Source organism: Brachionichthys hirsutus, unplaced genomic scaffold (assembly GCF_040956055.1).
Source record: "Brachionichthys hirsutus isolate HB-005 unplaced genomic scaffold, CSIRO-AGI_Bhir_v1 contig_254, whole genome shotgun sequence".
Taxonomy (NCBI): domain Eukaryota; kingdom Metazoa; phylum Chordata; class Actinopteri; order Lophiiformes; family Brachionichthyidae; genus Brachionichthys; species Brachionichthys hirsutus.
In genome coordinates this window covers 29,218-52,047 of record NW_027180393.1, presented here as the reverse complement: position 1 = coordinate 52,047, position 22,830 = coordinate 29,218, and the positions used below count along the sequence as shown (strand labels likewise).

The following is a 22,830-nucleotide window of genomic DNA, read 5'->3' as shown; positions in this document are numbered from 1 at the left end:
TCATGTCACGCAGATTTGCCGGAAGGTCTTCGGTCTTCGCCTGATGACCCACCGCGTGACCTTCCCAACGGTTGTCCTGCACGTTTCTGACATGGCAGCTGGTGGAGGATTATCTGCTGTCTCCTCCACGCGGGGCGAACGGTGGTGATTATTAAAAAAGAGAGAGAGAGAAAGCGGTCGTCCTCCAGAGTGGTGCTCTGGAATATTGGGGGGGGGGGGGGGGGTCCTCACCGTGAGCCAGATGGATCAGCGGCGTCTGATTCATTATTCATGAAGAGCACTAGATGGGCTCTTACACTGGTGTGTGTGTGTGTGTGTGTGTGTGTGCGTGTGTGAGTTCACCATATTGATTCCAGGCCCCTAAAGTAACTCTAATGGTTGTACTTCATGAAAAATGCTGTCAGAGCAAACGACTGGCTGCTGCTCGACGAGGCGAGTGACACTAATCACGATTAGTTAATGAACTTGAGCCCGACAGAGCTGCCCCATCCTGTGTGTCACCATGTCGTACCCCCCCCCCCCCTAATGCACTGCTAATATGGCTGATCTCTTTAGTAGTGGCTTCCCTCGGCCCGATTGCCAGCCGTTCTCTGCAGCGCTGAGGCTGAGCCTATATAAAGACCAGCTATAATCCCCTTGAGGCACAGAAAGTGAAACTCGCCTCGACGACGGTTGCCATGGAGGGATGGAGGCCTCGGCTGCTGAGGCTCGGTGACGCCGTTTTAATAGATCAGTTCATGGATAGAAATGTTGGTCTCTCAGTAACTAGGGAAGGATCAGACAACTTTAGGGCGACTTCTATGGCGTTTTATCTCCATCAGACGATCCGGGCTTCTTGAAATACTTCCCAGTGCTAATGGCACGCGAGGCTGACTTGCCCCGTCGTCCTCTCTCTAATGTAATCACTGTGTAACGGAGCCTTCATCCGGCGTGCAGAGGCTGGACCCGATTTACCGTCAGCCAATAAAGGAATTGATTAGCTTTCCAGCTCATCAAATGCCGCAGATGTTTGTTTTTTGTCCAGACTGCCCGCCGCTTGTGTGTGTGTGTGTGTGTGTGTGTGTGCGTGCATTAGTGATCGTAGCCGTGTGTGTGCACGAGTCCACGTGTAACAAGTTTCAACTTGCGTGCGATTCGTCCTAGGAAGTCCGTTGCGTTCCAAGTGTTCCAAGCAGCTGTGTTAATGGAGATATTGGCGTGAATCACACATGAAAGAATGCGGTGCGCGGGCACGGGCACGTAGTCGGTGCACGCCGCCACCCGAGCGATTCGATATAGCTGCTTGTTTGCAACCTAAAAGCATCGGTGACGGTTTTAAAGGGACGATAGCTCATCTTGCTCACCGTCGTCTCCTCCCGTCTGCTGATCCCGATCGGCGTTCCGTCTGCGATCGGCTTGAACGGATCCCAAAGGTCGCCGCCTCTGACCTGAATGTCTTTGCGCTACTATCCCTGAAGTTGCAACAATCCTGCTGTGAATGATCTCAGGAGAGAAATCTGCAAACGCTCCACGTGTTTAGACGTGAGATTAAAAGGCACGCAGTGCGTCTCGGCCGCGCCTTCGCCTTCTGAGTTGTTGAAACGTGGTTGTGTGGTTGTAGCTGTGCAGCGAGAACACGGACATGGATGAAGTCTATGATCGGGATTACATCCAAGGAAGTCTCTGGTGTGGAGACCTGAATCTACACAAGGTCCACGACCAGATTCCGAGATTCCCTGGAGTTGCTTTACATCTTTGGCACATCAAACTTGCTATGGATAGAGGTTAAGATGGATTCCATCAAGCACCTAGAAATGCTAGAAGAACGCATCTGGACCCTTTTTGAGGAAGCTGGAAGTCTGGGCATCACTGGACATTCCAAAAGGACAATGAATCCCAAACGGTCCTCAAAGTCCACCGAAGTTTAGTAACAGTCTGTGACTCGAGTCCCACAGAAAATCTCCGGTGAGCTTCAGAGACGGTGGCTGTTAAACCCAGGAATATGACAGAGGCTGGAGTTTCCCATGAGGAAATATTCCTCAGGAACGCTGCTGGAAGACGGCGTCCGTCTGCGCATGACATTTGCATTAGTTCATAGCTGCAGAAGATCAATAGACTGACTCAATAAAACTTTTTGAGATGCATTTCTTTTAGATTTTCTTGGTGAAAAATGTTGTGATCGGCTGGGAAATGGGAATTGCTTCCCATTTTATCGCAGTAGAGTTCCTCCGTGCACGCTGGACCCGAGCGGCTCCCGATGACTCATTCGAGCACCTGTGCGGCTCAGTCCATACTTGAGTGGGATCAAACTATTTGCTCGTTCAACAAACACCGGACTCGTTTAAAGGCCAGAATGAAAGTCCCTAAACCTCGCAGAAGCACCTTTTTAGACCCCAACCCGATTCCCCGGCGCTAAAACCAGGTGTGTGACGCCGTCAAAACAGTCAGACGGCTGATCAGGAGTGACTAAGAAAGACGGGAAGGCCGTTTCGTCTCTGCAGCGTCAAAGACTTTGGCCTCAGGGCATGACGCCTTTTGTCCTTATTATTAAATACCCCCAGGTCTCTCACACACACACACACACTTGAGGCACCAGGTCTGTTCTGCTTTATGGATTTACATGTAAGTGTCACATTTATGAGTGTAAAGAGTGAATATCGGCGGCGCCAGAATACTGCAGCGCGTCCTGCATTTGATGATCCAATCACCCCCCCCCCCCCCCCACGTTTGTTATCTGAGAGACGCCGTGTGACCGTTGGACTTTGGGGACGACGTGTTGGCAGCCGCTTTATCAGGAGTGTTGACTTATTCTACACGAGTATTTGTGATTCATTTTTTATCTGGTGCATCCTCAGTCATTCCAAGTTGAAAGATTTTCCTGTTTCACTCACACATTTTATTTTAGCTTTTTTGTCCAGTTTCAAGTTTCAAGTTATATATTTCAATTTCTAACAAAGTCTTTTTTTTTTTTTTTACATTGAATAACCAAGACTTATAAATGACACCGAGGATAGAATGACGCTGTTTATTTATTGATTTATTACTTGTGTTCTGGGATTAGTAAACCAATAAACTTGAAAGGAAACGCGTTGGTTAAAACCCAAGGCGTGCTCTGAACTTGACTCTGAACATTGCAGGTTAATAAATGGTGATCATGATCTGAATGCTTCCAGCCGTGCCGTCACGTACATTTGTGCAATACCAACGATTGATTGCCCCCCCCACCCCCCTCGTTTGACTCTGTGAAGGCTAGTTTTCAGTAGCCAGCCTTTTCACTCGGGTCTCTCATCGACCTGTTGGCCTCTCGGAGCTTTTAGTGCTCATGTGGGATTACATAATCCCTCAGTTTGACTTGGAGTGAAAACTGCTGCCGGTCAGTTTAAACCGTATGACCGTAGCTCTCCTCTCTCTGCTTGTTTTACACCTGAGTGCTCAGAATGAACTTTTAGAGAGGACACATGGTTTTGACAGGGACACACATGCATGATCGCATTACAAGTCAAACCTTCACACACGGCAAAATATTATAAATATACTTATTCCAAATCCATATTTCCTTTATCAGCTCGAGTGTTTCTTTTCTTTTGCATTTCTGTTACGACATGTACCAACATTCTTGAGGAGCAGCATCTTCTCCTGACTGAGCAAGCGTGGCGTGAAGAAAGGGGGGGGGGGGGGCATAGCTCACAGGTTACCTGCTGCACCCCCCCTTGCTCCTTGTAGTCTCCTCCCTCTCAGGCAGCCGTACGCTCCTGCGCTCTCCTCCTGCTTGTTCACACATGCTTTTTGACTTCACGCGGCGCACACACCCACCATCTCCTCTGACAGCAGAGAAGGAGAGTCTGGCGTAGGACTCGGCCGGGCGGTGTGTGCGTGTGGTGTTTGTGGATGTGTCAGGTAAAGCAAAAAAGGGGTTGTCTTTGGGGGGGGGTTTATTTCGTGCCAGTCAGACCTAAAAACCCTCCTGTGGCTTGAGGACCCACCGCTCCCCCTTGTGCCGCTGACAACACACTCGACAGGGTGAGTGCTGCTGATTTCTATCACCCTCAATTCCACACTACTTCTCTTGTGTTCTGTGATTTTAGTTTTTTTCTTTTAATGTCCTCTTTATTGATCTTTGTCTCGTCCTCAAATCTCTCTTTCTCGCTCACTCTCCCTCCCTCATTGTGTGTTATAGTGCACTGTTCCCCCTGGGGAATTAAAATTGGTGTGCATGTGCATGAGACAGGCTTCAACAAGATGAATCAAACATTGTTTTTGCCTTGCCTGAATCTGCACTATTTAAAAAAAAAAAAAAAAAGAGAGAAAAGAAACGGCTCCCATGCATGTTGCAGCTTGTTCTCCTTTTTAATTAATTCTCCTATTGATGTTTGTAATAACCAAATCAAACATCGTTCCCGGTTAAGTGAAATCATCTCTAACCGGAGATGTCTTATTTATTGTGGCGTTAACCCTTAAAGCGCTGCCATTCGTGCGCTTTATCACCGTGAAGCAACGCAGCCCCTGGACCACGTAGAAACTTATCTGAAGGAGGAAATAAAGAAAATGAGTACCCAAACTGGTGTAAACATGCATCCCAGTTCACACCCGCCTTCTGGGCTTAAGCTTTGGCCTCCATAATTGCCGTAGCTGTGACATCACCGTGTTTTCATGTGCAATAAAGGTGTCGTCCACGCCCTTGCCTCCAGACTCCTGTATATGTTAATCATTCATTCAGCTTTTGTCTCGCTGGAACGGCCTCGTCAATAAATCCGAAGGTCTGAGCGCTGCAGAACAAACGGAACCCGATTGTTAGACTGAAGCAATGAGCAGAAACCGACATGTGTTGTTTGTGAGCGTGTGAATGCACGTAATCTGTACATTACACACACACACACACACACATATGCAAGTCACACCATTCCATAGCCCCTGTTTGCTTTTCAAATATCTCAAGCATAACGTTAACCCTGCTTGCAAGCACAAATCTGAAGGAGCCGCCAGGTAAACGCTCCCGGTCTGCTCGCCGCCTGTCTCATCCTCTGATGAGACGTCGGCTTGTACGCCATCATCTCTGTGTGAGAGCAGACAAACTAAACTGTGTGCAGTGTGTGTGTCTCGCCGGCCCAGAGACACACGTGACGGCTGCATACATGTGCTTGATTCATGCCGCCATGGCATGCGATCCCACCTGTGCCATCCCTCGTCTTGAGTTTCACCTGGAGCGTTTACTAAACATGGCGTCCCTCAGATGCAGAAGGAGAAATCCGGAGCCCGTCGGTTCAAGTCCCAGCCCAGACAAAATTTACGTGTGCTAGAGGCTGGAGAGGGGCTGGTTTTACCCTCAGAGCACTGCCGAGGTGCCCTTGAGCAAGGCTCACTGCTTTAGATCCCAGTGCTGCTTTAACTGATACCTCGACGGCCGTAAGTAAACTTTGAACTTCCACTCGTCCAGCGCTGAGCCTTGGCGAGCCAAGGAGAGGAGTGGCAGCTGGTGTTCCCTTTTATGAGTTATGAGATGCTTATGAGACAGCCTGCAGGCGAGGATTAGGGGGAAATGCAGGTACGGACCCACACAGGAACTCAGGCTGAGCAAACCTGGGGTGCAGAATATCTTCTTACTACTTGTCTCTCACTGTAGTTTTTAACAACTCTTTTCACCCTCGTTTCGTGGCTGCCGCCGTGACTCACTTGTCACAGACTAAAATAAATTTCCATCTGACATAAAAAGACCTTTTATCTTTTTATTTTTTTTACTTGCACCAGACATGAAGCCTGTCGAGAGAGGCCTGTTTCTGTGCCTGTCGGTAAGCATTGCCTGGCTGTCTTTTTAATCAGTAACTGGTTTAAAAATAGCCAGAATCGTGTGTTCGTCTTCATCCTCTCCGCCAACGCAGCCTGCTGTGTGTACCTGCTGTCAGACACAGCTGCAACAAAGCCGCCGCCTCCGATCACAACCTGCCTCAGATGTGACGCGATGTCTCAGCTTCCTGCCCGGGAAGCCTCTCCTTCTGGCCTCGGCAGCACTCGAACAGACTAAATCGACCCGTGTGCTCCGGTATCTACGTGCATGTGCAGCCGCTGACTCGGCATTGCATTCAAGGCCTTTTGAACTGGGGGGAAAAAAAAATGCTCTCAAATATGTGGTGAAAAGTACAAGACCGGTCTCAGTCTTGCTTGTTGTCGAGGAGGTTGCCTTTTTTAAATATTGGATTTGGTTGCTCTGCACAAAGCTCTGTGGAAAGGTGTGGGCATGCAGGAAACGATTCCATTTCTAATTCAGACGCTATCAGGTTGGGTTGACACTGCTGGATCAGCCGTCGGGATGCGCTCAGATGAGGAGGGAAAACATTCCAGGGTGACAGCGTGAGGCTTTTTGTCATTGCCTCCGGGCAGAATGTGAGAGGTGGAAGAATAAAAGGAGTCACGGAGAGGCGAGATCCGTGCTTGTGCTTGTCTGTGACTGACAGGATGGGATGTGTCTAAATTAATTTTGACACATTAGCCATCATCTCAAAAGGCCAGCAAACGGTCCGCATTAACCAGGAGAATATTATTGACTGTAAAGATTTCAAGGGTTTGTGCATCTTGTTTTGTTTATACCCATTTTCATTACCTCTTCACTTCTTTGCGACGTCTCTCTGTCTGTCTGTGCTGGAAGTTGCTGTTCAGGTGCATTTGTTGCATTGACATATTTTCCATCAGCCTCCTCCGCCTCTAATTCATAAGTAATGGCCGTGCAACGGACGGGCCCAGCGGCAGAGCAGACATGCTGGCTGGCTCGGCCTCATCACTGCTGACAAAAGCCACTTATCTTTTGATTTAATGACATTTGCATCGACGAGCATACGTGAAGTGCCTTAAAAGGGACTCTGGACACGGGAAGCATAGCAGGTTTCTGCTGCGTTTATTTACTCTTTTATTATTGCGTCAGGGGGGCCAATATTATTTGGCTCAATAATTAGTAAAAGTATGAGTATTTGGTTCACTACAATACAAATAAATGATATAAGAAACAGGAATTAACAGTAAACGCCTGATTATGACATCTTATTCTTAAAGCTCCGTCAAAGATTTCACCGTTTTGTTTGATTTCACCGTTTTGATGTCATTTTTTCACGAATGTAAAATTACTTTTCAAATTAAATATTTTAGTTTTCTTTCCTGAATGGGATCTGGTTATTTTCTACCTTTTTTGGTACAGTTTGTTTCCGTTCAACATGGATTTGAGGAGATAACATAATTCCTAATTTGTTAAATGAATTTATTTTTGTGATTGTCTAATCTGTGGGGATGCTTCGAAGGTTCTAAATAAGAGGTCCTAATCAAACGATAACCATAATGTGTTGACCTAAAATACAATAATTTAAAGATGAAGAGCAGAGAACTGCTTAAAATAATTGATAAGTAAAGGAACCTAATTTAAGACCATGCGGGGCACCACACCAGTACCGGTATGAACCCCTTCCCATCACTGTAAGAGTAAGGACTCTGCTTGGTTGACCTTGTCCCTCTGTCCTCTCTCAGATGACATGGCGTCCTCAGTACCGCAGCTCCAAGTTCCGCCACGTCTTTGGGAAGGCAGCGCCCAAGGAGAGCTGCTTCGATGGCGTGCCAATCACGCGCAGCGTCCAGGACAACAACTTCTGCGCCGTCAACCCACAGTTCCTGGCAGTCATCACCGAGTGCGCCGGGGGAGGGGCCTTCCTGGTCCTGCCCATCCGTCACGTGAGTAACTCCATCGCCATTTTTTAAGCGCGGTCCACGTTTGCCTCAGAATGCGGATCGGTTCAAGGGTCCTCTCGGTCTGGTTGCAGAGAACATATTGATGTTGTCCTTGTTAGGATTGCAGGGTTTGTCTTTGCTCCGGTCTTTGCTCTTTTCCCAGGTGTGCGCACACAGCACACCTGGGAAAAGACAGCCGTGCCCTCAGATTATAAATAGATTGCAGCATTGGAGCCAAAATAATCCCTCAATCAGGAAACCTCCTCCAGGTTATTCACCACAGCCTTGAACACTGCATGCAGTATTTTTCTCCCCTCTGTATTCTCTTATCTCCCCGACTGATCTCATCTTCGATGGAATTACTCAACACTTGCAGACATTATTGATGCATATTATCACATCAGATGCTGTTATCAGAAATGAGTGTTCTCATCAATAATCCCAGTGCTGTTTAGATTTGTAATCCCTCTCTGTACGTCTCCCCTCCGGAGCGATCCATCAAGTTGGAACGCCTCTCCCTTCCTCCTCCCCCTCTGGATTTAAATTGGCATATGAGCCAAGGAATAATATAACTCTTCTTCTTTTTTTTTTTGTTGCTATCAGACGGGGAAAGTGGACCCTCACCATCCCAGAGTATCGGGCCACAGAGGCAACGTGTTGGACATCAAGTGGAACCCCTTCAACGACTACTGCATCGCCTCCTGCTCTGAGGACGCCACGGTTCGTACACGACAAGTGCTGACTCATCATTGTTGTCGCTGCATGAAGCTACATGTGACCTCTGTTTGCGTGTCTGCAGGTGAAGGTGTGGGAGATTCCTCCCCGTGGCTTGCAGAAGAACCTGACGGCAGCGTGGAAGGAGCTCCAGGGCCACAGCCGCAGAGTGGGCCTCATTGAGTGGCACCCGACTGCTAACAACGTCCTCTTCAGTGCGGGATACGACTACCAGGTGACACAAACACACAGACTGACTTGTTTCTTTACAAGGAGGGAGGCAACAGTAACATAATTAAACATTCTAACACTAGTAGCCCGTTTACTGCAGCTAAGTTATTTATAATAAATCAAAAACAGAATTGGAATCATTCAAATTCCTCATTATTTGACAGATTTAAAGGCAGAGGTCTCTTTAAAATATCTGTTCTTGTTCCTTCCTACATTGTATTTTCTTTCTCTACAAAGCATAGCGCTCTGAGGTCCGTGGAAATAAATCCCCCCCCCCCGCTTTGCCCACGCGGGGAACTCTTTGAATTCCGACGATGCTCGGAACAGTAGCAGCCGGGGAGATGATTTAACTGCCTGGAGAACCGGCTCGGTCGCCTGTTTTCAAAGAAACGATCGCAATGAGCGACCCCCCCCCCCCCCCCGAGGCCTCCTCCCGGGCGGGTCATGCCCGTAACAACTCCCCAGGGCATGCGTCCAGGAGCCATCCGAAATAGATGGGATTGACTCATTGATAATAATTCGTGTGATATTTGTTTGCAGGTGATGATCTGGAACCTGGACTGTCCGGAGCAGGTGATCAAGAACCCGGTGCGGACGATCAGCCACCACCCGGACGTTGTCATCTCCATGTCTTTCAACACAGACGGCAGCCTCCTCGCCACCGCCTGCAAGGACAGGAAGGTCCGGCTGATGGAGCCGCGCTCAGGAAACCTACTGCAGGTAACGTTTGCTCGCCTGAGCCGAACTCTACCGACCTCTGGGGCCTACACAAGCTTGCATGGGAGCATAAGGAACATTGAATCTAAGTTTTCCTTGTCAGCGGATTCACCATCCAAATATTTACCGTGTCGTGCGCTTTGTGCAGGACGGCAGCTGCAAGATGCACAAAACCAGCAAGGTTCTGTTCCTGGGTAACTTGAAGATGCTCCTCACAACGGGCGTGTCGCGGTGCAACGACCGGCAGTTGCTTTTGTGGGATCAGGTGAGAGCAGAGGAAGAACGGCGAGAGAAGCGGGCCGTGACGGAGCGCTTTAAATTCATCCGGGAAGGTTTGGGATTCTCTTACATGGTGACGCATACGATCGCTTGGCATCAGGTGGCTGAAACGTGACACCTTTGGGATCATGTGATGACACCTGAGCCTAAATTCATTCAGGGATGGCTGCACTTCAAAAGCCAGGAAGTAAAAAGCTTAAGAGTTTTGATGAATTTTGTCACGTGCTGGATAAATGCTTGTTACAATTTCCTACATCTGAAAGGGAATTCCTTCAACGATACAAAATCAGTCAGTGTGCCTAACCCTGCTCTCACACTCAGTTCTACCATCTAGTGGCCAGATTGGTGGGCAGGTTCAACCTGCTTCAGTTAAAATAAGGCCGGATGACAGTTCAGATTGCCTGAAGGCCCCCCCCCCCCGCTTGTTAATCCTGATGTGTGTTTGCAGGATGACATGTCTGTGCCTTTGTTACAAGAGAACCTCGACGGGTCGTCCGGATTGCTGTTTCCTTTCTACGACCCTGACACACACATGCTTTACATCGCCGGGAAGGTGCGTCTCTAAAATGGTAACCGGTCCACGCATCCATATAGAAAATGCTCCAACGAAAGTATTCTCCTGTCTCCGTCAGGGTGACGGAAATATCAGGTACTACGAGATCAGCTCGGAAAAGCCATATATCCACTACCTGACTGAGTACCGCTCCAACCTACCTCAGAAAGGACTGGGTAAGATCAGCGTGCATGCAGCGTGCATGCAGTGTGTTTGCCCCTATTTGAATGTGTAAAGATAATGATGCTTACTCTACAGAAACTCTGCCTTCGGCCTGTGCTTGTTGTCTTGCACCTGTAAGCAAAGCTGCTGTGCAAGCAAGCCTGCGATATTTGAATAAGGCGTGGCCCGTGTGACGCGACTTGCAGCAAGAGTCCAGAGCCTGCAGAATGACATGCGCTTTGGATTCTGAACTGAAGACAAAGATTTTGTTGTGCTGTCTTGGCTAATTTGAAGTTGACACAAACTGAACGGCAGAAGCGCTTTTTTGTCTTTAGATGCAGCTGAGCTATGACCCCCCCCCCCCCACACACACACACACACACTGTTCCACCTGTAGGTAGCTCTATGTAGTACACTGCTAGACTTCAATCAAAATGAAACTTGGTGTTGTAAGAATAAAACTATTTAAATTTTAATTCAGATTAAAAGTTTCAAAATGAGAATTTACAGCTCGTTTTCCTGAACATCTGCTCCAGATCTGCATCTTGCATCCCTGCGATGTCACCTTTTTAGTTCCCCATTATGATATAAACATGAATTTTATTTGCATTTGTTAAAGTCATTTAAAATGCAAACCATAATGTGTTTTATCTGTCATTGTGTTTGCCGTCACGCTTTACCTCCTGCTTACATTCTCCGGGTCACCTGATCTCTCAGCAGGATAAAACCGATGATCCTCCCGGGGGGGGGGGGGGGGGTAGAAAAAGCAGAAGAAAAAAAAACCCTCATCTGTGTGTCCTTCCTCAGGTGCGATGCCAAAGAGGGGTGTGGATGTGAGTTCCTGCGAGGTGTTCAGGTTCTACAAACTGGTGACAATCAAGAGTCTGGTTGAGCCTCTGTCCATGATCGTTCCCCGCCGGGTGAGGGATCACTTTGCAGCGTGTGATTTGCCGTGTGCAGATGTGCATGCATCTGTCTGAACGTGCGCTGCGTGTGTTTCCAGTCGGACTCGTACCAGGAAGACATCTATCCGATGACGGCTGGGAACAGGCCTGCTCTGACTGCGGAGGAGTGGCTCAGTGGCATCGATAAAGGTCAGAATTAATGTGCATGTATTTGTGCATTGTATGTATTTGTATGTTGTATGTATAATGTCGTGAGACGATTGCTTTTATGCGCAGCTCTTTCTGAGTGGCGTTAATGTTGAGTTCGAGTTTAATGTTCGACTTGTAGCTAATCTCACAATGAGCCGGATTTGAACGTCTCGTCCCCGTCTTCCAGGGCCGGTGCTAATTTCTCTGAAGCCTGGAAGTCAAGTTGCCGAGTCCCCTTACTCGGATGTGAGTAAGGGGCTGGGGAGCCCACTGGACACTCGCAGATCTCATAGCAGGCCGGGTTCGCTACAGCTGGGATACTTCCAGAACCAACTGGGAACCAAAGACGGCAAGGGGGACGGCAGCCTCGCCGCAGACGACAAGAGCTGGACGCCCATCAGCAACGGAGAAGACCTGACACTTTGCTCCCCCCCAAAAACCGAGAATGAGGTACTCAATGATTGTCGCTGTGTGCATCCTTTTATTCCAGTGTACTTTATCATTGCCTTTTAAATATCCCGTTATTTACAACCTAGAAAAAGACTTGATGATCAATTTGATTGAATTCAGTATTATTAATAAAAAAAAAGCAACTCAAACTGGACCTTTAACAGCACGCGTCTTCTATCTCGTGTGTGTGTGTGTTTGTGCGTGCGTGTGTGTGTGTGTGTGTGGCCTACAGCTGCGCATGACGTTCCTCAAGCAGCAGGATGAAATCCGACGGTTGAGGGAGCTCCTCAACCAGAGGGACGTTTGCATCAAGCAGCTGGAGCTGGAGATCAAGAACATCAAAAACTCCCCGTCTCAGAGCTCACTGTAAGGCGTCGCCTTCACCTCCTCGTGCGGACGCTTTACTGTTCAAGCCCCGCCCCCCCCCCCCGACTCACCTCGCATCCTTCATCGAGCCGTCAGACTCGCTGCACAGAGGAGATTCGAACCTCTGCCTTTTACTTTCTACCGTTCACACGGGGGCCACGGCGTCTTTGTTCATGCACGTTCACTGGAACACGGAGCCTCTTCCGGCTGTAACGTCTTTGAAAACTCTTTTGCACCTGTTGAACTTCACATGCTTCTTTTGTACGCTTCACGGCTATGCAAGTTTATTGTAATTTTTAGCTTTATTTTTTTTTATCTATCACCTTTAAAGGTTTTTTGTGTCTAACTTGTCGTTTGAACGATGCTGCAGGATAGGCACAGACATTTGATTTTATTATTTTCAATGCTCGAAATTTCAACTAGTGGCGATGTCTGTGATTTTTTACTGTACGTTTTCTCCAGAATGAACTTAATGGATGACCATACGATGATTCCTGCTGTCTTCTCGCCCCCCTTCCCTTTGAGCCGCGCTGGTTTTTGAATGAATGGAAACTTGTCGAAATCACTGTCGAGCCGATTCAGCAACCGGATGCCATGTAGCAGATTGGATTTTTTTTAAGTTTTGTATTTATTTGGACGAAATACAGTTAGTTAAATACGACTTTGTTAAGAACTTGAATTTACCATTTTAGTTATTGCCGATTCAGCAAGCGATGTTTTTAAAAGGGCTTGATTCAGCTTTGACAGGAACCCGGTTTTACATTCAAACCAGGCAGTTGGTAAAATTTGTCCTATACAATGACAGGATCTCCCTCAGGGAACTTCTGAATGGTTTTAGCCACATTGCAGTTTTATTTTTATTTTTTTTAAATCCTCAATATCCCAGAACCACTTGCAGATATTAGTCTACATAATCAATATTTTGAATCTTATAATTCAAGGCCACTTGTCAAAGTTCTAACGCGTTGATATTGCTTTCTGCTTTTCTCTGACACGGCGCCATTCCAAACTCGTTTCATCGTGCTCTCGTTTCAGAGATGCAGCATTTCAGAGTTTCACCCCATCCCGCCAAATTCACAGACTTCTGTTCCAACTTTGAGTCCGTCAGCTTCGTTCGCTAGACCTTCAGTCTGCCGACGAATGATTGAATTGAATTGTCGTAATGGACAATAAGTGCACCGCCAGCTGCATCATCAAATGCTTTACATCCTTCTGTCAATCAGTGCAGAGGATAATTTCACTTCAATGTGTATTTGAATTACTAACGGTAAGGGTGAAGCCATTTCTGCATAAATACTTGTCCCTGTAACGAATGTGGCCAATGCAAAATCTTCAGGGAAAGAGAATTAAATGTTCAAACGTGCACGTCTGTAATGTTTCGCCGGAGCAATAACGTGGCCGCAGCGTCTACTGTAGCGTCTACCGGTCGATGTGGTCGGATTGAATAAAGCCATTTCATGAAAGGCTTCTTGTTGGCTTCATCTGAAACTCACGTTTCCTGCTGTTCAATGCGTTGGCTGTCACATCTTTAAGTTAAATATATTACTGTATATCAAAACTGAAATGGTTCCTCTTAGAACTTTTTTTAACCTCTGACAAAAAAAACGTTCATTCAACTTCAGGAAATGGGAATAATATAATGGAATATGTCCTCTTTAAAAATAATTCGGAATTCTTTTAACTATCTTGGACTGGATTTACTGGACACAAGTGAACGTTGCATTTTATCTCAACTTCCAAAAAGGTCTTCCAGCGGTAAATCCACTTTTTCCATGTTGAAATTGTTTTTCATCTAGGAAATCTAAATGTATACTTTGATGCTTTTGCTACCTGCTGTTTAGCAGTGCAGATATTTGGATAACAGAACAGCAAGACGGGATCGGAAAAAAAACACACACACAAAATGTTAATGTTTTATTTACAAAGGTTTTTTTTTTGTCATACAGGAAGTAAAAATGTAGCTACAACCTCGGTTTGTGTGACAGACGGCCACACTAAAAACCACGGCTCACCGGTTGCACAGCTGCTATAGCAATAATTTTATTGTGTGGGGGGACAAAGGAACAGAAAATAAGAAATAAAGTCAACAAAAATTCAAAATATTAACTCTTTCAGTGCCATCCATTTTCAGCTCATGCTATATGCCGAGTGCCCTATTTCTCAAGCCCCTCAGAATATTTTGTACTCTGACTATGCAAACACTGAAACTGCCAAAGGAAAGATTAAAGCCTCTTCTTTCATCAGGAAAGGAACTGCGTTCCTACCACTTTTCATTCTGGAGTTACTGGCCGTTGAAGAGAGCCAGAATTCAATGTCGGGGCTGGCAGTGAATGTTTGGGCTTAGCTTAGATGTCGATGGCATTGAAAGAGTTAAAAGCACAGACCCCCCCCCCCCCCCCCCCCCCAAAAAAAACCCCCAAGAAAGCAGTCCCAACGTCCTGACACGGGAATACATGGAGAGGGATTGACAGTGAAACTGGAATGCTGAGTGGTGGGCTGCCTGAGAACCGTGGAGCTGGGGGGGAGGGGGGGGTGAGGTGATGCTATGGCTCTCGGTTGGGGCGGGGGCAGCTCCACTTGGCCCCACCCACCCAGTACAGTCTTGCCCCGATAAAAAGAGCGTAGAGCTGGAGGGGTTGATTACAAAGGTGGTGCAAGTTGTTGAGGAAAGGAAGTTCTGGTTCTGGTGGGGGTAACTCGGTAGGTCGTTTTTTAGTTTTGCTCTTTAATCATCTTCATCGTCATCGTCGTCATCATCCTCATCTTCTGGCTCTCGCTTTCTTTTCTGGCCTTTGAGAGTTTCTGCTTCTGGGGGGGGGGGGGCAAAGAATAAATCACACATTCCATTATGTGAGCAGAAATATTTATGCGCTTCTTTAACCGGATCGATTCATTCAGCTGCCAAAATGCTATGTACCTTCGTCTTCTTCATCCTCATCCTCATCTTCTTCATCCTGGCCAAGGTCTTCCTCCTTGATTTACAGAAGTAGCGACGTTACGATAGGAACAAAGCATCTCAACTCGACCGGGCCGGAGAAGTCCCGAAAGGCCTTCGTTACCTCGTCTTCTCCGCTGACCTCGTCATCCTCTTCCTCTACATCCTCTTCTCCTTCTGCCTCCTCTTCATCGTCATCCTCCTCGCCATCCTCTTCCTCATCAAAGTCATCTTCCTCCTCTGCAATGCATAGCGGTGAACCCTGAGCACAAATCTTATTCCAGCAATAGAAGAACACGTTCCAAAATACAAGAACGTCAAATTAAACCTCGGTGGAAATAAAAGCTCTAGACAGGTGGCCCCCAGTGAGGATAAATCTTTTCTCGATTTGGCGGCGACTATCGCTGCCTGAAGGACGGCACCGCGATCTCACCCTCGTCTTCGAAATCGTCTGCGCATTCGCCGTCCACCTCTCCGTCGGACTCGGAGGCGTCCCTGTTCTCCACGTCGCCGTCGGACTCGGAGGCGTCCCTGTTCTCCACGTCGCAGCCATCGAGGCAGGTGAGCTGGGGCAGCAGCTTGAACACGCTCTCTCTGTAGTCGTCCTGGTTGGTCACTTCACAGTTGAAAAGGTCCAAGCTCTTCAAAATGTCCAACTCTTTCTGTCGAACAGAGGCAGACACAAGTGCTGTGAGGAGAGGGGGGGGGGGGGTACGACGTGCCAATGTGTGTCTACGAGTCGGGTGACACTTCCTGTTAGGAACAGTGCTTTGAGTCTGGGTGGATAAGGACACTGAGAATAGAGGCTTTTTGTGTTTTTCACATTTACATTAACAATTTTTAAAACAATATTTTATGTACGTTCATGTAAAACAGAAAAAAAAAACATTTAAATGTGGTGCAGAAAAAGCATACCAACGGTTCCAATGTACTGATTTCTTTCAATTTGTTGCCGCTCAGATTTAAATGCGTGAGGTTTGGTAGTTTCTTTGCTAAAACATCGAGGCCGCCACTGATTCTGTTGTCGCTCAGCGACAGCTGAAAGGCAGAAAGAGGAAATGTTTAACTTAAAACTCGCATTCGGTATTTATGTAAACATGTGAAAGGACTTTATTTATTCGTACCTTTTTGAGTTTTTCTAGTCTGGGCAGGTTGGAGACTGACAACAAGCCAACGTTTATCAAACTGAGAGACTCCAGGTTGACAAAATCATCCGTGAGCCCTTCCACTTTACCATTAGTTCCTCGACAATTGTCAAGGATAAGCTCTCGTACCTGAAACATAGAAAAGTATATATATAAAAATAAAATAAAAATCACAGTACTGGGACACAACTGAGTTTAAAACAAGCCACGTGTATAATAATGGAAATTTATTCAGCTTCATTTTCTAAAACAAACCAACTGGTAAAATATATAATAAAAAAAGTAGTTTAGCAAAAACGAAAATTGACTTTATATACAGAAAGGAATTTTGTATTTTCTCTAAAACATTGGGGGAAACAGGTCTGAAGGCGGAGTTAGCTCGAGTCGGTGAAACACTGGTTGCGCAACTGTGGCACAAAAGCATGGACGAAAGTTATTATCGAACGACGAAGGGCACGATTTCACGCGTAAAGCGGCGTAAAGGAAACGCTGCCTCCGCCTTGAAACACGCTCTACTCCTGCGTGCGTCTATTGTCAAAGCACGGCGGCCACGGGCTCGGATTACCGAGAAGAAACGAAGCGAAGTAGCATCTTCCCGAGGCCTGCTAATCCAGTCACTAATGACAAACGCAATGATTTTCCCCGAGCTAGCTTGCTACGGGCTAGTAGCCATTGCCCCCCTTTTTAAACGCTGCCCCGCAGTCGAGGGAGCAGCGCGAGAGGTCCGTCCGCCCGGCCGCCATTAGCCAAACAGCAGCGGAAGGGATTCCGAACGCAGCCTTAGTAACTATTTTCTTTTCTATTTTGTACAACCAGCTTTAAATTGTGGAAGTGGAATATTCTTTATCGTCGAAGCGAACGACCGACGTTGCCAGTTTTGACACAAGATACGCGTCGTTTTCAGGGCGGACGGAAATTTAGTGCGAAACAAAGATGGAGACGGTTCCTTTCTCCCAGAGCTTCAAAGACGACAGAATGACAACATGGCGATTCCTGAGACGCAGTTCCTGAGATACGGCTCTCTGAACACTTAAAAAGCAAAGACTGCCGTCTAGAAAAACTAATATTTGTTGATAAGACGTTGTCTAAGTTGATTTCAAGATGGTTAAGTGGTTTTATTTCTTGCATGAGACGAGAGGGGGAAACGCCGACGGTCGAGTTTTTGGCTGCCCACGCATCAAGCGTGGCGCTCGGTGTCATTCAAGCGGGATGGGTCGCTCAGAGCTGGGCCAATAATGCATCCGTTTGTTTAGCGCACGCCGAGCGAAGCTTTAATAGCAATGGCCGACAAAAAACAGCTGTCTTTTTGTTTGTTATGAAGTTACATATCGATATATTTGCTGTCTTTCGGGGCGATATGGCAATATGGCGGGAACAAATGTACGAAGTTGGGGGGGGGGGGGGGCTGCTGTTGAATGGCTAACCCGGAATTGTTTTTGAATAAGTATTCAATGTTTGGACAGTTTTATGCAACGATCGAAATCTGCAGCGTCGCATTTATACACATGTGTAAGCTATTTTAAGAATTTATCTGCTGCACCCCCCCCCCCCCCCCCCAACCTAAAACTTCCAAATCGCAACAGTTTTAAACATCCGAGCTCGATTCGAAAGTCGTTTTGTGAAAATATTTCGAGTATCGATAAAGGCTGTGAATGACTCGTGTATCAAGTGACTTTTTTTTTTTTTTTTTTTTTTGTCGCTGCTGAATCTGATCATTCCGTATGAGAACATGCTCGATGCCAGATTTAAATCCACCGGTCGTGTTCGGCGGCTGGCACGTCTAACAACACGCCAGCGAAACATCGCTCCGGTACGAACGACTTTAAGAGTTGTAAATGTGATTTCAGCGCATAAAAGCGCCCCATTTTCCCTTTAGCAGTTACGCTAGCAGCAAACATGGCTCCCAGGCTCTATATAAAATATTAACACTCTTAATGCAAAGACGATGGGAGAACGTTTCTTAATATATCGGCGTAAGAAAAAGAAAGAAAAGAAGTTCACTATTTGTGCTACAGTAAGGGCAGAGTGTGACCGAGGCAGGCTGCGAGGCGGTGAAAGCGCCGCGATAATGCCGTTCAAAGTAACGATTGTATAAAAGCGTTTCGCGTTTTGATGCCCATGCTTTTGTTTTCCGCCCTATTCTAAAAGATAAACACAATCTAAAGCCCATCAGGTTCGCCATATAGGTCACTCGCAAAGCCCAAAAAAAAATAAAAAAAAGTAGCAGGCTGGCTAGCATGGCTACCCTGAAAACTAAGGGTTGGTTTTTTAAAAAGCACGACTCACAGTAGACGGTGCCCTGTTTCTGAGCTCCAAGTGGATCCTCTTTTCCATATCCATCTTGTCCTATGAAAGTTAAACTTTTCTCTCTCCGGTTTTGGTGGAATCTTCCGTCCAAAGGCAGAGATGCCCTTAATGGAGGGAGAATAATAGGACTGTGTATGATGAACTGAGCCAAACGCTAAGTTAGTCGGAGCGAGGAGAAACCATAGAGGGGAAACGGGACTGAAACCAAATGGATGCTCAACAGCGCCATCTACGTTCAGAAACGCCCATCGCCCCCCCCCACAAAGGCATTGCAGTCATGACGCTGGCTGGGCCCAAAACAGTGCTGTGGTGAAATGTATTTCTGCAAGGAAAATACTGTACTATATTAGAAGACAAAAGCCTTTTTGTGTGTAAAAAGAAAAAAAAAACACTGGTGTTAAATGAATCAGAATATTTCTGTGTGGTTTTACCAGTTTAGCTTTAAGCTAGTTGATGATAGTCATGTTGTTGAGGTTGTTCTGCCCAATAAAGTTTTAGACTGAAAAGCAAACCCATGTTTGATTTGTTTAGTTTGTATGTTTAAGAAATTTCACTCAAACCTGTTTCCCTCCGAAGCAAACGCATTACTAATTAATTTATGTATATTTTATGCCCCGTTAATTACGAATGATCACATGTTCATGACAATTTTGAACAATAAACTGAGTTATGGTTGGAAAAAAAATCTTGTGCTTCTGGTTTCTGAATGCTGGTTTCTTTTGGCCATTTTGGACACTGAGAAAAAGGAGGGGTGTGTTTGATTTTCAGTGAAGAGAGCGTTGTACATGCATGTGGGGAGTAGATCGCTCCCCTCCGACCCCATCCCCCTCGGCTTCCTGAGGCTCGAGACTTCTATTGAAAGGAACTTGTTTTTTATGAATTCTAATATAAATTAGCTTTTTTTTTAAAAAATCTTTCTAAAATTAAGATTAGTGTTTATGCAGTATGATTAAAAGGTGAACAAATTCAACTGAGGGTCCAGGATGTAGCTAAAGATCTGTGTCCAGGTCAGACTATCCAAATAGTCTGGATTTTGTGCATGTTATATGCTGGCTATTCAATATTAATAATTATTACACTCACCAGCAGATGGCACTGAATTATCTGCCATGGCCATTCCTCAGGCTTCAGTTTCACTGTTCCAAGGGAAGGGTGTGTGAGTAACGACATTTTCTGTTTATAGCTGTCAAACTTGAATTTATATTAATACACCCATTCTTGGTTTTTGATTTTTGCCACTTACATGTGCAGCCTGCACGCTTTAAACCAGCTTTCCTTTATTGAGACTGTGTGTGATCTCAAATCTAACAATAGAATATTGGTACTGTGTGCTTTGTCCAGTGAGATTATAAATCTTGTCATTTTAATGGCTTTGAAAGACGGTGTTTTTTTATTTGACAATAATTGAGTTGAAATTCCCACTCTCAGCTTAGAAATGGTGCTAATCGCTAGAAGCTGCATCGGTACAGACAGGAATGAAATATAAACATTTGCTCTGCCGGCCAGCTTCTCTCCCCGAGTAGCTGAAACGCAGGAATAACTATAACTCAATGTGCTGTGAGAAGATTGAGAACACACCCCGTGCCTAGCAGCTCTCCGTCTGTGAGATAAGACGGGTATGTCCCAGCTCCGAGACAGGATTTCTTATTTCATTTAACAGCTTTTCACCATGTTAAGTATGTTATGACACATTAGAAAAAAAAATATTAGAAAAAAATCTGTTTTTTTGTATTTATTATGCAGAAATATCATGAAGATGTTTGGAAAATGTCTTTCATATTCAACATTTAGATTAACACTGACTATTTTGTGACCACCAACACCATTCTTTTTTTTTGGGAGGGCGGGTTTGTTCTCCCTCTCGCTGCTGTACCAACTTGTCCAGCTTTACAAGTATGATAAGCCCAAACTCCAGCACTGTGGTAATGGTTAACCTGATAATTCACTTAGGGGTGGGAATTAGAAAGCAGTCAGATGTTATTCCCTCGTCTTTTCTGTGCCGGCCCGCCGTCAATGAGCTGAATTCATTCATAGCAGCACTCAGAATGGAGGAGCTGCTGCAAGAGGAGGAACAAGAGGTGGAATATAAAAATCCAAATGAGGACCAAGGTCGGCTTTTCAATATTTCTTCTTTAATTTTTGCCTTCATGACTTTTCATAAATCTAAACTATGGGTTGAATGAAATACTCATTCATTTGTGATACTGTGCCTTTTTTTTTTTGTATCTTAAGCAAACTCAGAGAGGAATCTTGTCGTCACACTATAAGCTGTAGCTACTCCCCTAGAGTGGAAATATTTGCTTCCAAAACCTTCCAGGGTCTTTGAAGTCTCTTGACCTGCCATTATTCATGTCATGTGAATAAATCCTGTTTAATTTTTTTCCATTTCTACTGCCGTTAAATGTTGCTATTTTTCTGAAAATGTTTCTGTGGGTTTTTTCTAGGTGGGATCCGTCGACGACTCAGGGACAGGGATCTCCTGAGAAAGAGAAAGGCCGAAGCAGAAGAGAAGGAAACTAACCAGTGGGTTTTTGGGTAAATGTATAGAACATGAGTTTACATATTACATACAGATTGAGGATATTGGTCAGGAAGATTTAGGAAAGCTTTATTACCAATGTTTGTACAATAAAATACTGTGAAAACATTATCAGCTGCTTATCTCTGCTCTGCTTTATATTGAATGTGAAGCAAGAGAAAAACCAAAGGTTGCTCTGATGTTTCTATTGACGCCCGAGATCCAGGTCATGGACTTTGTACTATTAGCTTTACAAAAGTCTCAAAATAAGCCAATAGCAATGTCTGCCTTTACTGACGTCGATTGAAATGGCTTTGTGCTCTTTCAGGGTGGAGATTCCGCGAAAAAGGCCAAGAGTTCAGAATAGGAGTGGCACCAAAAAGAGGGGGCGACCCAGGAAGACTGAACCCACACCAGAGATAACTGTCATTCAGGAGGAGCCTGCGGCGCCCCGGGAGGCTTCTGCGGTAGCGCCGGTGTCTGACTCCCCAGAGGTTATCGCTGCTCCACCAACCTTCTTGCCTGCTACAGAATCACAACCGCCATCTGTCCTCACTGCCCCTCCTCCTCTGCCAGTTTTTGAATCTGTCCAAAACCCCATCTTTGCTTCTTCAGTCACTCCTCCAGCGTCAGTGAACCCAACTCCAGCCCTGTTTTCACCCCCAATCTCTGCTCCAGCTGCCATCAAAGATCTAGACATTGCTCCAGTCCCTTTTCGGGACTTGGTTCCAGCTTTAGATCCAGCTCCAGATGCTGTTTCAGTTGCCAATTTGACCCAAGTGCCTGTTCTTGTTGCACCTCCTGCTCCCCACCTAGCCTCTTGTCAGGTAGGAGCCCTGTATGAAGAGTCTGCAAGCAGGGAGGCTCTTAACCAGGCCATGATTGAGGACTTGAGTCAAGATGAAGAGGCAGACATTTTGCTATCTGAAGAAAAAGGAGCCGCTGATGGTAATAAGGAGGAAATTAACATGATAGAATGGTGTGAAAATTCTGAAACCTGATCCCTTGCCTGATATAAGGTGTTATAACTAACTTTATCCTGTCTCTTTTAGATTTGAGTGAGATGTCATCGTTCAGTGTACCCGAGCAAAACAAAATGTCAGTTCCCACCTTGTCCTCGCTGCCACCTTCACAAGAATATCTCCCAGGAAATTAATTATAATTCTCTAAAATGTTCCAATACTGCCTCGTTCATGAACATAAATACAAGACTACATCATTTTGTTACAGTTTGTATCGATTTTTCTGGTTACCAGCTTGTTGGTTGAAGAGAATAAAAATGTTTAGCATTTATTTTTTGACATATGTATGAATGCAACCAAACCTGTATGCGTATTTATTGTGGTTTGTGGTTTCTCTTTTTGGTTTTGCATTTAGTAATGCAATTACATAAATAAATAAATAAATAAAAACAGCAATTTGCCTGATTTCATCTAAAACAAAAATATATATAAATCAATAGCAATTCTATAATTTAATCATGGGTCTCTTTGATTGAATTTTTTTTTACAATTCTTTTCATTTAATAAAATTTGCTTCCCACATCTAATGAATGGTGTTGTTATTACCTCGGTTATCACAGACTAACTACCGGTACTTGAAAATGTCCCATAATTTACAAAATATAATTTAAAAATACTTAAGGCATATTTCGCATATTTCCAAAGAAGCGTTCT

At 45.5% G+C, this 22,830-nt stretch overlaps 2 protein-coding genes across 2 annotated transcripts; one reads left to right on the top strand and one right to left on the bottom strand.

Moving 5' to 3' along the window:
* Positions 1-7,485: 7,485 nt before the first annotated feature.
* Positions 7,486-12,253, top strand: LOC137914541 (coronin-2B-like). Its single transcript, XM_068758082.1, has 11 exons — positions 7,486-7,686; positions 8,287-8,403; positions 8,483-8,632; positions 9,169-9,348; positions 9,494-9,610; positions 10,073-10,177; positions 10,257-10,353; positions 11,147-11,259; positions 11,343-11,433; positions 11,621-11,883; positions 12,116-12,253. The coding sequence occupies exons 1-11, from the start codon at positions 7,486-7,488 to the stop codon at positions 12,251-12,253; spliced, it is 1,572 nt and encodes a 523-aa protein (XP_068614183.1).
* A 1,897-nt stretch (positions 12,254-14,150) lies between these two features.
* Positions 14,151-19,137, bottom strand: LOC137914542 (acidic leucine-rich nuclear phosphoprotein 32 family member B-like). The gene is made up of 7 exons (XM_068758083.1): positions 18,616-19,137; positions 16,309-16,458; positions 16,100-16,222; positions 15,618-15,846; positions 15,309-15,424; positions 15,167-15,221; positions 14,151-15,057 (listed from the first exon to the last, which is right to left on the bottom strand). The coding sequence occupies exons 1-7, from the start codon at positions 18,667-18,669 to the stop codon at positions 14,975-14,977; spliced, it is 810 nt and encodes a 269-aa protein (XP_068614184.1). The 5' UTR covers positions 18,670-19,137; the 3' UTR covers positions 14,151-14,974.
* Positions 19,138-22,830: the final 3,693 nt, after the last annotated feature.